The sequence below is a fragment of the Saccopteryx leptura genome, chromosome 3 (genome assembly GCF_036850995.1).
Source record: "Saccopteryx leptura isolate mSacLep1 chromosome 3, mSacLep1_pri_phased_curated, whole genome shotgun sequence".
NCBI lineage: Eukaryota > Metazoa > Chordata > Mammalia > Chiroptera > Emballonuridae > Saccopteryx > Saccopteryx leptura.
The window spans coordinates 9,586,444-9,603,391 of NC_089505.1; the positions used below are offsets into that span (position 1 = coordinate 9,586,444).

Genomic DNA, 16,948 nt, shown 5'->3' on the forward strand with positions numbered 1-16,948 from the left:
CCCTGGCCCAAAGGCACCCACCTGCACTCCTGGCACACCCTGTGCCTTCCAACAGTCACCGGTGGGTGTCCATTCTTAGGAGCCAGGCCCTTTAACTTAACCAAGTCTCTCTGGCCTGTTTCTGTTTTATGAACAGAACAAAAGGAGGACAAAACTGTGTATTGAATAACACATTTCAAAATAAAGTGAGATTAGATCAAGAAGTCATTTGTAAGGAGCCTCAGAGAATTAACTATCTTTCACTTTCTACTAACTTAACAGTAAATTTAGAAATGTCCACAGGGGTTTGCAAAATCAGTCCCAGGGAAAATGGCAGCTAGAAGAGTTGCTTCTCACCTCATGGCTACAATAATTTTACAGCTCCTAATATACCATTTGGATTTCAACAGACATACCTAGCATTTCACGCCTGCAATATTTAAATCGCGTCAGTGGAATGAAAGCCGTTCTGCTGCCTCTTGATCCTAAATTCTGTCTGTGGTCCTCAGTACCTTTGTAACCTGAGGACACATGTGCTTAACTCAGTCTAACGCAAAGACAGTTACACAACTGAGTATGGTAAGGCTGGGGACATTCTAGGAAAGCCAAGCATTACACCTCACAGGTGCCGCTAAGCCCAGTAAGACACTGAGCACTCCCACAGAAGGGGAGAGGGGGCTGGGCTGCGCTGGCTCAAGCCCCGTGTCAGGAGACTGGCCTGCCTGCTGCATGGCGGGGACTCACACAGGGAAAGACGGAAGGAAGAAGGACCCACTGTGGGAATGGCAACATCCAGAAACCTTAAAAGGACATTCACAGGTAAAGGACTTAGTTATGTGTTAAATGTCCTCTCTGCTTAAGTAACAGGAAAAACTGAAACAGTACTTAAATGTAGAAAAGTTCATAATTTTATTTGCAATTTCAATAAGCTTCTTAGAGCAAAAATGAAAAAATAAATCAGTCAGATGGCTGAAGCAATTGGATATCTGTGTGGGGCAAAAATGGATGCTGGCCTCCCACTCACACTAGACACAACACTGACCAAAGATGGAAGTGTGAAAGCCTGACTACGGAGTCGCTGGAGAGCAGAGGCCTGGCTCAGGACCGCACAGCAGACACAGATGTCCTGAACTGGGCACAAAAGCACAAACCGCAACAGGGCACCTTCATTAACGTAGGAGACTGCGCGGCAATGCACGTCTGACAGAGGGATCCGGGCTCGAACACCTACAGAATCTCCCATCTCAGTAAGAAGTGGGCGAAGACTTGAACTGACACTTCACAAAGAAGATGCCCATATGGCTGATAAACATGTAAAAAGCTTTTTAGCATCATCAGTCATTGGGGCTATTAGGACTTACAATGAAATACCACTGCACGCCGTCCCGGACGGGTATGATTATTCTTTTAAATGACTCTATGCGTACAGGTGAGAATGACAGCAGCTGGCACCCTCACTCTCGGCTGGTGGGTCCACAAAGTCCATAAAAAGACACGTACTAAGGTCTGCAGTGGTTTCATTCACCATAGCCCCAGGCAGTAGACCACCAAATACCTATGAACTGGTGAATGCAGTGAGCACATGTAGTATATTCAGTATAGTAACTTCTATAATGCACACACACACAAAACTACGGACAGACATGGTAACGTGAGTGAATCTCAAAGTCATCATATTGGCAAAAAAAAAAAAAAGGCCAGATATCAGAGTACACATTGTTTGGCTCCATTTATGTGAAGGTGACAGAAGTCAGAACAGTCATTGAAGAGTGAGGGCTGAGTGGGAGGGGGAAAGGACCCTCCCCAGGTCCATGAAGAAGAACACACTTCCCTCCCGACTGGGCAGCTCCGCATCTGGAGGGAAACCGCACCTCACCCTGCAAAGCAACACGGATTGCAGCGCTAGAAGGGATCTCTGTGAAGGCCTGGTCCACCCACGAACGGCTGCAGACACGGACACTGGTGTCCAGGCCAGGGCGTGTCCGTCTGTACAGCCCAAAGGTGGCGGAGGCAGGGTGAGGAAGGTGCCTCTTCCCTGCCACACCACAGCCCTCCCCTCTGCTCTCGGCTCCCTGCCATTCTTTACTACAAAAGTTCAGGGTCTCAAAAATGTTTTGTTTCCTTTTTTTTCCCAGTTACAGCACTATAGGCATTGGATCTGGTATTCTCTTCAGTACATCACCTACACTGTACAACCTCTTTCTAATTTTTCTCACACTGGAAAAAAACAAGTAAGCCAAGGAGCTGTGGTCCCCCGAACCCCCACCCCAGTGCTGACCCCTGGAGAAGCCCTGGGGTTCAGCCAACTTCCTGCTGGGCGCCCTGTTCTGAAGAAAGAAGAAAGGGGAGCTGGGAGCCCAGCCACTGACCTTCCAGGGCGGGGCGGGCGCCCAGGCTCACTGTGTGGCGGGGGTGGTTTCAGTGGGCCCCTCTGCAGGCACGACACAGACCCACCTCCAGAGACACAAGAGTCGGGACACCCTGCAGTTCAGGATTACCTGGGGAGTTTGGGTGACTTGCTCGCTTGGGAGATTTTGGGAGATTTCTTGACAGCCCAGTCGTCACTCAGTTCGATGTCACTGGAGTCCGAGCAGTTGCAGCTGTCGATCACAGTGGAAACCAAGCTGTTCCCGCAGATTTCATCTGGGAAGGCACCACCAGCAAGTGTAAGGAAGTGACGTTACGAGACCTTAACAACGATGGTGACTGGACGCTGCAGGACAGACGGACGCTGCAGGCCCTTTCAACCCTCTGAGCAGTACAAACGTGCACGTGCGTCCTCGTGCCTCCTGACCATCCAGAGTACGGTCGGAACAAAAATTTTATTTAAGACATGTGTAAGACAACATTTAAAAAAAGGCAAGTGCATGTTCTTCTTGTTTCCATAAATTGATTATCAAACAAACATGATTTTAAGTTAATAAAACTGGAACTGGAACTAATTTCATTTTTTGAAAAAAACAAACAAAAAACTCGGGGTCAATGAGCATGAAAAAAACTCACTACTCAAAGGGTTAAGTTACTTGGAGGACACTGACTATAGTGGACTTCAAACGCTGGAGCCCAAGTCCCCTTGCGGATTTCCAGGCTACACCCAGCCCCGCTGGACGGATGTGGGCGCCCTGAAGCATGGCTGCCACCAGCGGGGGCAGAGAGACGCCGGTTCCTCAGGGCAGGAGGCCCCTCCCACTACGGGCCTCTAGGCACCACTCAGAGGGCCGGCAGGCAAGTTCGCCTGAGTGACGGGTCTCGTGTTTTTGTCTTGAGGTATTTCAATCCTGACTTTTCTACTGGATTTGTCAAGCGTTGAGCTGTTTACTACCCAAAAAGGATTATAAGCTGCCTGAGAGTAGACACCTGGCATTTCCTCATGACCACAGGAGACTCAAGGGCCGTGCACGAGGCAGGCTCTGAACACGTACTGTTGGTTTGCTTTGCTTTACGGCACCATTCTTTTAATTACAAACATAAAACATCTCTTTCTCCAAAGGACTGTTAGCTGTTGAGTCAGGGTGTGTGTGGTGTGAGTGATGAAGGGAACGCTGCAAAGAGGAGGGGGAGGAGGGGGGGAGGAGGAGGAGGGGGAGGGGGGAGGAGGGGGAGAAGGGGAGGGGAGGGGGAGGGGGAGGGAGGGGGAGGAGGAGGAGGGGGAGGGGGGAGGAGGGGGAGAGGGGGAGGGGAAGGGAGGGGAAGGGGAGAGGGAGGGGGAGGGGGAGGGAGGAGGAGGGGGAGGAGGGGGAGAGGGGGAGGGGAGGGGAGGGGAGGGGGAGGGGGAGGGGGAGGGAGGGGGGAGGAGGAGGGGGAGGGGAGGGGGAGGGGGAGGGGAGGGGGAGGGGGAGGGGGAGGGAGGGGGAGGAGGAGGAGGGGGAGGGGGGAGGAGGGGGAGAGGGGGAGGGGAAGGGAGGGGAGGGGGAGGAGGAGGGGGAGGGGGAGGGGGAGGAGGAGGAGGAGGAGGAGGAGGAGGGCAGTCCGAGGCTGGGCTCCCCCCGCCCCAGCCCTGGCCCTCAGCACACCACTGGCTCCTCGCACCCGTGCTTTAGTGGGAAGACAGGCACCTACGGGGCAGCAGCAAGCTCCTCACGCCAGTTCCTTCCAACGCTTAGCATGAGTGCAGGCTTCACAAAACTGTGTACCGGGAGGAGCCTGAGCGACAATGATACTGGACGAGAGGCTGACGCACGTTCTGGTTCAGCACCTCACACACTTCTCCCCTCCTTCAGGCACCTCTGGTCATCAGGGGCCCCTTCCTTCCACCAGCCCCTCACCCATGGTTTCCTCTGGGTCCACACCAGCTGCCTCCTGGTTTTCTCACATTGCTTCCTTTCTTCCCAGTCTTCTCTCCCAGTGTCCGCCCGCCTCCCTCCCAGCCCCCATGTCTGCCCCTCACTCTCCTGTACTTGGCACTACCGGAGTCAAAAGACAAAAATCTATCCAATCAAATACTGGCTGGGCAAGGGAGGCCAAGGTTGAAAAAGCCATTGCACTATGCCACTAGGGTAACTGGCCACACATGTCATGTGGCTTCAGGGACATCAGGGGCACTAGCCAGTCTACCAGGACGTGGAAAGAACAAGAATGAAACCAGTGACAATAGCCCTGATTTAACCCACTTTGTTTCAAGGTCAGGCTTGCCAGGCACTGGGGGTGCAGGGCTGACTCAGCTCCTTCCCCCCTGGCCCTCAGGATGTGGGTGGGGGCAGACAGAACCCCAGCAAGACTGCCGTGTGCCTGACACAGGTGACAGGCACAGAGCACGGCGCCGCTCAGTCTGCTGTCACACCGAGCAGTTTCGCGGGGGATGGGGGTGGGGGGAGGACGTTTGGGCTGGCAGGTACTAATGACAGGCATGCGGGCCTCAATAGTCACTGGTTGAGGACACTGGGAGGGCGCAGTGGGCACCAACAAGAACAGAGCCCTCCTCTCTGGAGATGAACAGGGCAGACCTGCAGCGACAGGTGTGCGGTGAGCACCTGAGCACGCCCGCTGAGCAAAGGGGCAGCCACGCAGAGGGCATGGCTGGAGAAGGAGGGAGTGCCTACCATGTAAGATCTCTGTGAGGGAGTTCGGTATCTTCCTTGGTCACCAACTAAAGGGCAGCTGGCAGTGATTGGTGAGGGCCAGAGGCAGCCTGCAGCAGGGCGCCGAGGGGCCGGCTGGGGGTGGGGGCACAGACCTCACCGTGCTCTGCAGGCAGTCTCAACAGCCCCTTCCGGCCCCGTGAGCACCACCCACCGAAGAAGCTGCCACCCCAGAGCCTGTGCCAGCCTCCTCACTGGAAGCCCCAACCACACGAGGCCTCAGGGAACAGCTCTGAGCCTATTCCATGCCAGCCCAACACAGGCTCACGTTCCCAAACTGGGCATGCGCTGTGCACAGGCTGCAGGAACCGCACCTGACAGCGAGGTCTTCAGTCCCTGCGGCGAGCGGGCCCACCTGATTTGCTATCCGTCCGGGGGTCCATGATGACGAACTCCGGCCGCAGCTTGCTGATGCGCCGCCCCTTGAGAATGGGCACGAGCCCGCCCAAGTACTCCAGGTAGAGAGTGTAGCACGGGCCGCCCACCTCCGGGTCGTCCTCTGTGCGCTTCATGGTGCAGTGCAGACGCTCGTTGCCAGCCGAGGGGTAGCTGACAAAGTCTCGCATGTTGTTGGGGTCTGGAATCGGGGGCTGGGGCAGGAAACGGAGAGGAAGGGGAGTGTGGGCTCACTGGTTGCTCCCACGGAGCACACCTGACAGACCAGCGGGGAGGGCTAGCCACATGGCGTGGAACAGTGACTCGTAACTCTGGGTGGACGTCACTTTCCCAGGAGCTTTTATAAAACACCTGAGCCAGGCTCCCACCTCAGACAATAAAACTGGAATGGGGGGGGGAGTGTATTTCCTAAAAGCTCCCCAGGTAACTCTAATGTGCGGCCGGGCTGAGAACTACTGGTGCAGAAGCAAGACTGCAAAGCAACTCGAAAGGAAAAATCACAGTAGAGTCTAAAACTGATGTTTCCGTAAAAAGGAACCAATAAGTCAATCTAATACTCAGAAGCAGAAGTAGAGTGCAGAAAGGGAATGCAGAAAGGAACTTACGGCCCGGGGAGCCCACAGCCCAGCAGCACCTGGCAGACACACCCCGCACACGATCACTGAGCACAGTGGTGTCCGAGTTACTGTCAGGGTAAAGACGCTGCCGGCCTGGGCTGGGTAAGGGTGGCTCCTCCTCCTCACAGCAGGGCAGGCGGCAGGCCCTAATGCTGGGCTGGGTTCACCCGGACTGTCCCGGTAAGTAGCTATGGAGAAAGTTACTCAACTTTTTTTTTCTTTTTTGTATTTTTCCGAAGTGAGAAGTGGGGAGGCAGTCACACAGACTCCCACATGCACCCAACTGGGATCCACCCGGCATGCCCACTAGGGGGCGATGCTCTGCCCATCTGGGGCGTTGCTCTGTTGCAGCCAGAGCCATTCTAGCGCCTGAGGTGGAGGCCATGGAGCCATCCTCAGCACCCGGGCCAACTTTGCTCCAATGGAGCCTTGGTTGCAGGAGAGGAAGAGAGAGATAGAAAGGAGTAGGAAGGGTGGAGAAGCAGATGAGCCCTTCTCCTGTGTGCCTTGGCCAGGAATCAAACCTGGGACTTCCACACGCCAAGCTGATGCTCTACCGCTGAGCCAACTGGCCAGGGCCAGGAAGTTATTTAACTTTTAGAAGCATAATTCTTGCTTTCTTAAGTGGGAACAATGCAGCATCGGCCAGGAAATCAGGACTGAATAAAGCAGACTGATCAGCAGGACGACACAGCAGTCAAGGCTGGAGCACTGCCTCTGCCCTTTGCCGTGAGAAAGCTAATGTCCATCACGCGAGGCGAATCTCTCAATGGACACATGGAATACAATGCAGGTGTGGAGGAAGGAGGTGTGGAGGAAGGTGGCCAAACTGCGGCACTGTACTCCTTTCTCACCCAGACACTTTGGTCAAGGGCAGGCTTGATGTATGTGCTCCTCTCTGGGATTCTCAACTGTCTTCTCTGTCTTTGCCCTCCTCTTTGCAAGGGTGGGGAGGATGTGGGGGAGGGGGTGGAGGAGGGGGGAGAATGGAGAGAGGAGGAGAGAGGAAGGAGGAGAAGGGGAGGGGAGAGGGGGGAGGGGGAGGGGGGAGATGGGGAGGACTTTACCTTGATGGTAGGGATGAAGGCAGTGGAGAGGTAGGAACAGAGGCGAGGGGGCAGGGTCAGCTTGCTGACGTCCTTGTCTTCCCGCAGGGCACTGGCGATGGCCTGCTGGCACAGCAGCTGCAGGCTGGACACCCGGTGCTCCACGCGCACCACGTACAGGGCTGGTCCCGATGCCATCAGCAGCCTGGAGTCACGGTGGCCCCAGCAGACGGAGATGATAGGGCGCTGTGGGCAGGTGGGACACTGCGTGTCAGCTTCACTCTCACGGGCAAAGGAAGGTCATGCATGCTTTTCTGAAGCAAAATGAGCTCACTTGACAGTTTTAGAGACTACTGGTTCTAAATACAACAGAAAATGCTAAACAGTATATTATGCAAATTTAGGACCTACACTGAAGAGCCAGGGTAGAGTCCTAGAAGAGCATACAAAGTTCCTTTACAGGCATTACCTCGGTTAATCGGGTGCCATAAAACCTAACAAAACTGTGGCAACAACATGTCTACCAGGGTGCAGTCGGCCTGGGTGCGCTGTGACATTCTGACTGCAGCTCTGAGTATCTGGGTCCCCATATAACCGGCGGTGGTGCCCATAGCTTGGGCAGGTGGTGAGGAGGTGGACCAGGTGATGGCCCTTCTGTTCTGTCCTGGCAGGGAACATTTCAGAGTCAAATCAACACTGGGTTTGGGCAGGCACTGTGTGACCTGGGGGCTATTAAATAATCCCTGCAAGAGACTCCTTTCTCCTGAGTCAGTGGGGCTGTGAGCATGAAGAGATGAAGGTGTCCCAGTGCGCCCGGGACCTTTCCCACCTCACTACAGCTGTTATGTCACCGTGGTTCTCAACCATCCTCGAGCTGAGGGGGCCAAGAGGAAGGACAGAGCTACCTGGAAGGGGAGAGAGGGGCGCACAGCTTCTGTGGCAGCCTCTCGAGGGGCCTGTGGCCATCACTTGCTTTGAAAAGGCAGCAGAAACTGTGTGCCAGCAGAAACTGCTTGAACTGAAAAAACTCAAAGCTCAGGGGTGCCATCAGTAAGATCAGCCAAGGAAGAAAGAAAGAGGTGAAGGGCTGTGGTGGAGACACAGTGAGAGTTTGTTCACTCTGAGCCAGGCAGATGGTTTCTAATTTAATGAGATCTTGAGGGGTTTCAGAGACCAGAAGTGGGGATATCATATCTTTTACATGAACGAGAAAAGAACAGAATTTTTACAACCCTTTAGTGACAAACATCAAGATAAAAAGAACACATGAAGACACATGCTTAAAATAGCTCCCAGGGTCAGCTAATCCTGGTTTCAACTTCAAAGCAAAGTGCCAGGCTGATGATAATTCGGCTTCCGTTTCCATGCAGAGACCGTGGCTCTGCACGGGACCGCCGAGGCCCGGGAGGGGGACTGTGGAGCCCAGCACTTGTGTCTCGGGGTTCAGAGCACTTCCACAATGGGCCTACTAACAAGAGGGTCCCACACAGAGGGAAGACCCTCCAGAGGCGCCTAATTCAGAACAAGGCTAGTCACTGCTGAAGACAATGCAAACAACTCCGAGAGCCCAGGGAAGGACTCACACCTGTAACAACAGGCAGGAAAGCAGCCTATGAGCTTCCTGAGAACAGGGGAGTTAACCCTCAACGAAAGGAGGCAAATGCACTCTTGCTGAGAGATCCTCCTTCAAGAGTGTAGAAGTCTATGGCCATAAATGCAATCTCTTATTTGATGTTTCCAGTTCCCACCCCTGCCTTCTTCCTTCCTTAATTTTTCACCCACTATCTTACACTAATAATTAAACCTTATAGAATATAAGGTGACCCCTCCCACTTGTTTTTTTTTAATGTCTATTTTATGGATTTTAGAGAGAGGAAGGGAGAGAGCAGTAGAGAGACAGGAACATCCATTCTTGTATGTGCCCTGACTGGGGATCAAACCGGCAACCTTTGTGCTTCAGACGACACTCTCACCAACTGACCTATCCGGCCAGGGCATCAACTTGCTTTTAATGCAAGAAAAAGTTCGTAGAGCTAAAACAAAACAACTGACTGACCAACCGATAACCCAGACCCAAATTACTGATGTCAGCAAGCTTCAGTCAATAGTGCTAACTCTGAAGCCTCGTCAGAGACTCAGACGTGCTGTTATCTATAGTAGTTAGAGATAACAGCTAAGGAGATAAATTATGGGATTTTAAATTACAGCAGGTAGGAGGGAAAGGAAATAAATTACAGTATATTTCCTCATAAAAGCTTCAGCCACAGGCATTGCTATTATGAGTAAATCAGGAGAATCAATTTCAGAGCTGAGGCCGCTGCAAGTCTGGGCTTGGCAATAGCTTTTTACGCAATAACCTACAATCTAATTAACTTGGACATAAATTATCCATTCTAAACCGCATTAAATTATTTTTATAAACAGTTCAGTAAATTGGCTAACTTCTGTCCAGCTAAGAAAATGTCCCTGCCTTTGCACTTCCTGACTAGAACAGCACAGATAACATGTGATTTTAGAATCACCCCAGAGAAGAGTAAATTGGTGCTATGTATAATTAACATTGTACTTGGTTTTTAATAGCATCATTATTTAACTTTATATTATTGAGGCAATTTTTAAATGGTTGAAACAGACCTTCAAATGAAAAAGAATAATTTATTAAAATGCTCAGATACTTTATGGACATATTTCTCCAAAGGAAGACCAGCCAAGCTCCTCTCTTATCCCCCAAACCCAGAGAATTTAAATTTAAGACCCATGATACTTTTATGTCATAGCTGATGAGAACTTTTACGGTAGGTAAGGCCGTCGGGCTCTATTGTATCTAGGCACAGTGAAGATTAGAAAAATGAAGACAACGTAGTCTTCAACTTCAAGAAAATAAAATGAGTACAGAAAAGTGTAATCCATGGCAAGGCATTAAACACCCCAAGGGTTCATAGAGAAGAAGGGCTGAAATCACTGGACAGATTTACAAAAGAACGTGACTAGTTTGAAAGGAGAATGGCAGGAAAGGACACTCCCTGCAGAGGGAACAGCATGGTGCCCGGAAGGGTGCCCCAAGTCAGCCAGAGCAGTGGACAGTGCTGCACGTGCTTGTGTGTTTCAGCACTATCATACACACACACTCTAACAAACACGGAAGTCTTACAACACAGCGTGCTTGTGTGTTTCAGCACTATCATACATAAACACTCTAACAAACACGGAAGTCTTACAACACAGCGTGCTTGTGTGTTTCAGCACTATCATATACACACACTCTAACAAACACACATACACACCCTAACAAACACAGAAGTCTTACAACACAGCGTGCTTGTGTGTTTCAGCACTATCATACATACACACCCTAACAAACACAGAAGTCTTACAACACAGCATGCTTGTGTGTTTCAGCACTATCATACATACACACCCTAACAAACACAGAAGTCTTACAACACAGCGTGCTTGTGTGTTTCAGCACTATCATACATACACACTCTAACAAACACAGAAGTCTTACAACACAGCGTGCTTGTGTGTTTCAGCACTATCATACACACACACTCTAACAAACACAGAAGTCTTACAACACAGCGTGCTTGTGTGTTTCAGCACTATCATACATACACACTCTAACAAACACAGAAGTCTTACAACACGGGAAGGGCTGGAGATTCCCATCCTCTCTTACCTGTCTTCCAGGTAGGCTAGAGACAGCTGGTATGAGATCTGACTGAGACAGCCACACAGCCTGCCAGTTCAGACAACCAACAAAAAGAACTAAAAATATATATAAATACATAACTCAACAACAAAAAACAATCCAACAAAAAACTGGCAAGGGTCTTGAAGAAACATCTCTTCAAAGAAGCAACAAATGGCCAATAAGCAGGTGAAAAAGTACATGAAAAGATGTTCAAAATAACTATCAGGGAAATACAAACCAAAACCTCACACCCATCAGGAGAGCTGCTATCAGAACTAAAACAAAACAGAAAATAACAAGTGTTGGCGAGAATGTAGGGGAGACAGAACCTGGGGCACTGTTGGTGGGAATGTAAAAGGTGCTCCCACCAGGAAAAACAGCATGGCGATTTGTCCAAAATCAGAAATAGAACTACCATAGATCAAGCAAGTCTGCTGGGTATTTATCCAAAAGAACTGAAAGCAGTGTTTCAAAGAGAGATTTGAAACAGAAGTATTTCCTGTTCACAGAAGAATTATCCAATAATAGCCAACAGATGGACAGAACCCAAATGTCCACTGATGGATGAATGGATAAAATGGTGTGTGTTGGTGTATGTGTGTGTATGGCATATTATTCAGCTTAAAAAGGAACAAAATTCTGACACATGCTACAACATGAATGAATCTCAAGAATGTTATGCTAAGTGAAATAAGCCAGTCACTAAAAGACAAACACTGCACGATTCCACTTCTATGAGGTATGTAGAGTAAGTTAAATTCATCGAAACCGAATAGAATAAAGCTTCAGTTTTACAAGATTAAAAAGTTATAGAGATTGGTTACACCACAATGCAATAAATACACTTAACACTACTAAACTTTACACTTAAAAATGGTTAAGAAGGCCCAACCTGTGGTGGTGTAGTGGAATGTTAATCTGGAACACTGAGGTTGCTGGTTCAAAACCCTGGCCTTCGAGGCTCCATTGGAGCAAAGATGGCCCGGGCGCTGGGGATGGCTCCTTGGCCTCTGCCCCAGGCGCTAGAGTGGCTCTGGTCGCGGCAGAGCGACCCCCTGGAGGGGCGGAGCATCGCCCCCTGGTGGGCAGAGCATCACCCCTGATGGGCGTGCCGGGTGGATCCCGGTCGGGCGCATGCGGGAGTCTGTCTGACTGTCTCTCCCCATTTCCAGCTTCAGAAAAAAACAAAAAAAAACACAAAAAAAACCCCTGGCCTTGCCCGGTCAAGGCACATATGAGAAGCACATGAGCTGACGCTCCCCCCCCCCCCCCATTTCTCGCCTCTCTCTAAAATCAATAAGTAAAATCTTTTTAAAAAATGGTTAAGATGGCAAATTTTATGTTATGTATTTTACTATACTTTTTAAAAAGATATATTTAGCCTGACCAGGCGGTGGTTCAGTGGACAGAGCGCCAGACTGAGGTGCGGAGGACCCAGGTTCGAGACCCCAAGGTCGCCAGCTTGAGTGCGGGCTCATCTGGTTTGAGCAAAAAGCTCACTAGCTTGGACCCAAGGTTGCTGGCTCGAGCAAGGGGTTACTCAGTCTGCTGCAGCCCCACAGTCAAGGCACATATGAGAGAGCAATCAATGAACAACTAAGGTCTCGCAACGAAAAACTGATGATTGATGCTTCTCATCTCTCTCTGTTCCTATCTGTCTGTCCCTATCTATCCCTCTCTCTGACTCTCTCTGTCTCTGTAAAAAAAGATATGTTTAAATAATTAATGTCTGTATCTAATTACAAAATACTCCAATCTGGTATACCTGCCTATCTGATGAGCTGCATAAGGTTAGGACATTAGTCCCAAGTTTATCATCACCCATCAATCGTCCACTCACTTGCAGTTCTCTCTCCAGTACACCCTGCTAAGAATTTTATCCTCTATTATAAAGAACCCAGACAAGAAATGAACTGGTCTAAAAGTCTCTGGAACATAAGACCAAATAGAAAGGTGCCTACCTGTACATACTTTCTCTAGACCATTAAGCTTTTAACCACTGTTTAACAATAACTTAGTAGAAATAGAAAAGTTACGTTACTGACATAACAAACATAAATCGGAGTGAATAAATGAAGATTCAGCAAGCACTTCTGCATGTTTCTGATTTCTACGACAGACTGCTTGACGATAAACATCAGGTCGCTCTGCCTACTGCCCGCTCATTCGACTGGGTGATGAAATCAAGTATTTTGATAAACAGGCAAAAACGTCTTTCTCCCTATTTTTCTTGGTTCATACTGCATAATTTAATTAAAGTCAACAAAGGATTAAGATCTGTCAAAGACAAGTGCAGTGAGTACAACCAGCTCACAAGGATTAGTGGAGACCGGGCGTCCCAGCAAGTGCCCCCCACGCATCCGTACTTGCACAAGTGTGTCCAGGGTGAAGATATGCTCCCCACGAACATTGTAGAACTTGACCATGGCGCTCTTCAGGACAGGGCCGTTGGGAAGGTCCCCAAGCTGGGTTTGCCGTTCCATACCAGCGACCGCCAGGAGGTCCCCCTGCGTGCACCACTGGGCCACCACCTCTGAAATCACAAAAAAGAAACGGTCGGCCTGCAGACATGACCCTCCCTGAGCTTTCACTTATGTAGTTTGTAAAGCAGATGCCGAACAAATACATCAGTCTCTCTCCTTTTCTTTCATGAAGACACGCTGCCTACTTCTCTGAAGACAAACAGACTCTATGAAAACCGAGTTTATTACTTAGAGAAGAACTGCAGTTTCCCTGAAACATAACTGCGCCAGGCGAAGACCATCTGTGATAAAGCTGGCGTGTTAAATCTCTGTCTCTAATGCCAGCATTTCCATAATGGGGCCTGCGGAACTCTGAGCGAGCAGGTCAGGGGATGCAGCCCAGGACTGGACATCCTAAGTGTGCTTTTCCCACTGCTGGGTCCCCCGGCTCCCTGAGATGACTCAAAGAGGTTATAAATGCTAAAAGTAAACCACGAGCCAAGCCTAAGTTGATACTCATTTGAGTTCTGTGCACCACGGCAGATAATGTTCAGGTAATGGACATACCTGCATATGAAGGCCCTGACTCTTCCTCAACAGTTATGGGGCTTAGAAACGAAGATAAATACTTCTGTTGTGTGGCAGAGTTGTCAGAGAAATGTCCACAACAGAGATGAGATGCCCCCCTACCAGACTTTCAGTGCCTACAAGAAATGGCTATTAAATGGTTTGTCTAATACTAATGTGAGCCAATTACTTATTCTTGCTGGTAAAACAAGCTGTTAGTAATAAGCTTTTCAGGATAGTATAGCTTTTCTCCCTCAAGACCCTAAGACTGTATGTGCCTTACACAGAGGTCCCCAAAATCTGGAACTCTGGGTCCATTCTGCACAGAGGCTGGACAGGGCCACACATGAGAGCTGGGTCTAGAATTCAGCAGCTCCTAAGTGCTAACAGGTCACATGTGATCATGCATCTGTCTTGTTCATGTATGGTACTGATGCTGACATTGAAACCAGCCATTCTGAGGTCACCAAAGTACTGAACTTCCCTTGAAGACTGGACAGTGACCCCTGGGGTAAGATTCCTCTCCAGACTCAGGGGAGCCAGAGCTTGCTCATCCCGCCAGCCACAGACAGAAACCGTAGGTAGAGGCAGCGGAGGACTGCCCGGAGGTGACTGCAGACAAGCACCAAGAGAGAACCCTGACAGCGAAAAGCTGATGAGAGGAGACTTCCTTGTTCTTCCTTCTAAAAGGATGTGGATAAGGCTGAGTGCAAAACAGCCAATGAAAAATAAAAGAACCAACCACATATCTAGCTGAACAGATTTTTCAAAGATAACAGGGAAGCGAGAGGGTTTGTGCACGCACTAAAGTGTGCTCTGGACACCCAGATGCCACGACCCTTCCAGCGAAGGGCCTCATCATAACGATGAAACTGAAATGGCCTTCTCTGGATGGTACCTTTAAAAACGCAAGGACGTCAAAACGAGGAGCCAGTATACTGACAGGTGCACATGACGGAAAGATGGAGCCGACCACGGTTTAGGGGGGAAATGTCCTGCAATCCTGTAGCAGTGAAGACAGCACTGAACTCCCAGGCTCCTCTGCTGGCCCGCTCTGGTCAGTGCATGAGCAAATCCCTACACCATCCTTTTTGTTATTCATTCATTTTAATAAGAGTCTTTGCATTTTTTCTTTTCCTAACAGAAAAGTGGGTTGTTGCCCTCACAGGGCTGACCTAGATACACAGTCACATTTAGAGGCTGCTCAAAGATGAGCCCCGAGCACTCTAGGTCATTGATTCTGTGTACTAGGTGGGGGCTGTCTGAGTTAAGAATGAGCCTAAATATTTACAAGTCAATGCTTAGGGATTTCTTTAACGCAGTTGAGGACTGGAGTGAATAAATAAAATGGAGTCACTATGGTCAAGCTGCTAAATTATTCAATAAAGTAGGCTGAGGCATGAGAAAACGATTCTATTCTTTAGTCCCGAAACTTAACTTTCTGGGCTTTCCAGCCCTGCATCAATGTGCAGATGCACCTTGGGTCATTATGCGTCAGTCAATGCCTGAACACACATCAAACCCTTGGATGAGCCTGGCCAGGTCGTGGCGCAGTGGATAGAGTATCAACCTGGGATGCTGAGAACCCAGGTTTGAAACCCCAAGCTTGCAGGATTGAATGTGAGCTCATCTGGATTGAGTATGGGGATGCCGGACTGAGCGTGGGATCATAGACATGATCCCATCGTCACTGGCTTGAGCCCAAAGGTCAATGGCTTGATCAAGGGGTCACTGGCCCAGCTGGAGCCTCCCGCCCAACCCCAGTCAAGGCACGTATGAGAAACAATCAATGAACAACTAAAAAAAAGTGCTGCAACTACAAGGTGATGCTTTTCATCTCTCCCTTCCCATCTCTCTCACTCTCTCTCTCCCCCTCTCACTAAAAAAACAAAAACCTCTTGGATGACCATCTGAATGAACTCAAGAAGAAATTGCTACCTTGTCCAGACCACTAGACATCTGAAGACTGCCATCTTGGATCAATGCAAGGGCTAAGAATGCAGGACTGATTCTTCTCAAGAATGTACTTTTTATTATAAGAACCCTTAGCTTTTCTTTCTCTTTTGGAACAGTTTGGGTATTGCCTAGTTGTGTTTCAGGTTTGTAAGTCCTAAGACCCTTAATAAATCTTTACCATTTATTTCTAGACAAAGCCTCCTGACTCTGAGTGCATTAGACACAGTTATAAAGTTATCCTGAGACAGTTATAGTCTACAAAGGCAAGTCAGTCTTTTAAAAGGAGTGAGACAGCATCATAAACCAGTTCTGATACAGATGACAAGGACACCAGTCATTAAGGCAACAGGCTACCTCCTAACACCCTGACGTGAAGTGGGAATACATGAGTGGGACTAAGAAGGAAACACCAGGGCTTGTCCGATTTCAACCAGGGGCACAGCAGTACCCTAAGGAGCTGAATTCCTAGTGCAGGAGTTCTAAACCCTCATAAACTAGAGCAGAATGAAACAAAACTCAAATATTCATTCACTTTCTGCCACTATACTGAAAAGACAAGGACGTAGAAGTCTAGATGTAGTCTGGTCAGGACCTGTGTTGTCCCAGAAACGTTTTGTAAGCTCTGCCTGACCTATTTTAGAAAATAATCCCTAATATCTTTGCCGAATGTTTTAGTAACCATTTAACTTTTTTGAATCTCCAAAAACTAGTTTGAAAATATAACTTAGAAGGGACGAGCTCCTGCTTCCCAGGGACCTCCTCCCACCCTCCGCGGCTCAGCGCTGGGCCGGGCGGCTCCCAGGCACAGAACACTCCCATCTTCCCGAAGCACCGGCTTTTCCGGATGATTCTGAGGGGTGTGTGGATTTTGGGGCTCTTAAACATTTTACACAAGAAAGTCAGCAAAATTACACTATTTTACTTTAACCAACAATCTTATAAATCTTTTTTGGTAAAATATGGAGGCTCAAAATTTGACATGCAGTCAGTGACGAGAACATCTGGTTCTTCTGTGGTAGCAAGAGCCCCTTGCATGGCATTGGTGCTGGGTCCAAAAGGCAGCCGAGCACTGGTGGAGAAAGAGCAGCATCCCTACCAAACAGCATGTGTGCTGCAGCTGTCAGGTGGAGGTCTGAGGTTCACTTAGGCCCCT

At 49.3% G+C, this 16,948-nt stretch overlaps 1 protein-coding gene across 3 annotated transcripts in view; it reads right to left on the reverse strand.

The window, feature by feature from the left end:
- TULP4 (TUB like protein 4) overlaps positions 1-16,948 on the reverse strand; it is a 185,093-nt gene that overhangs the window by 17,153 nt on the left and 150,992 nt on the right. For all 3 annotated transcript variants that reach the window (XM_066372934.1, XM_066372932.1, XM_066372933.1), the window contains 4 exons: positions 13,177-13,343; positions 7,138-7,362; positions 5,413-5,647; positions 2,478-2,622 (listed from right to left, as the gene is read on the reverse strand). In XM_066372934.1, the coding sequence (XP_066229031.1) occupies positions 2,478-2,622; positions 5,413-5,647; positions 7,138-7,362; positions 13,177-13,343 (772 nt within the window). The remainder of the gene's footprint in view (positions 1-2,477; positions 2,623-5,412; positions 5,648-7,137; positions 7,363-13,176; positions 13,344-16,948) is intronic.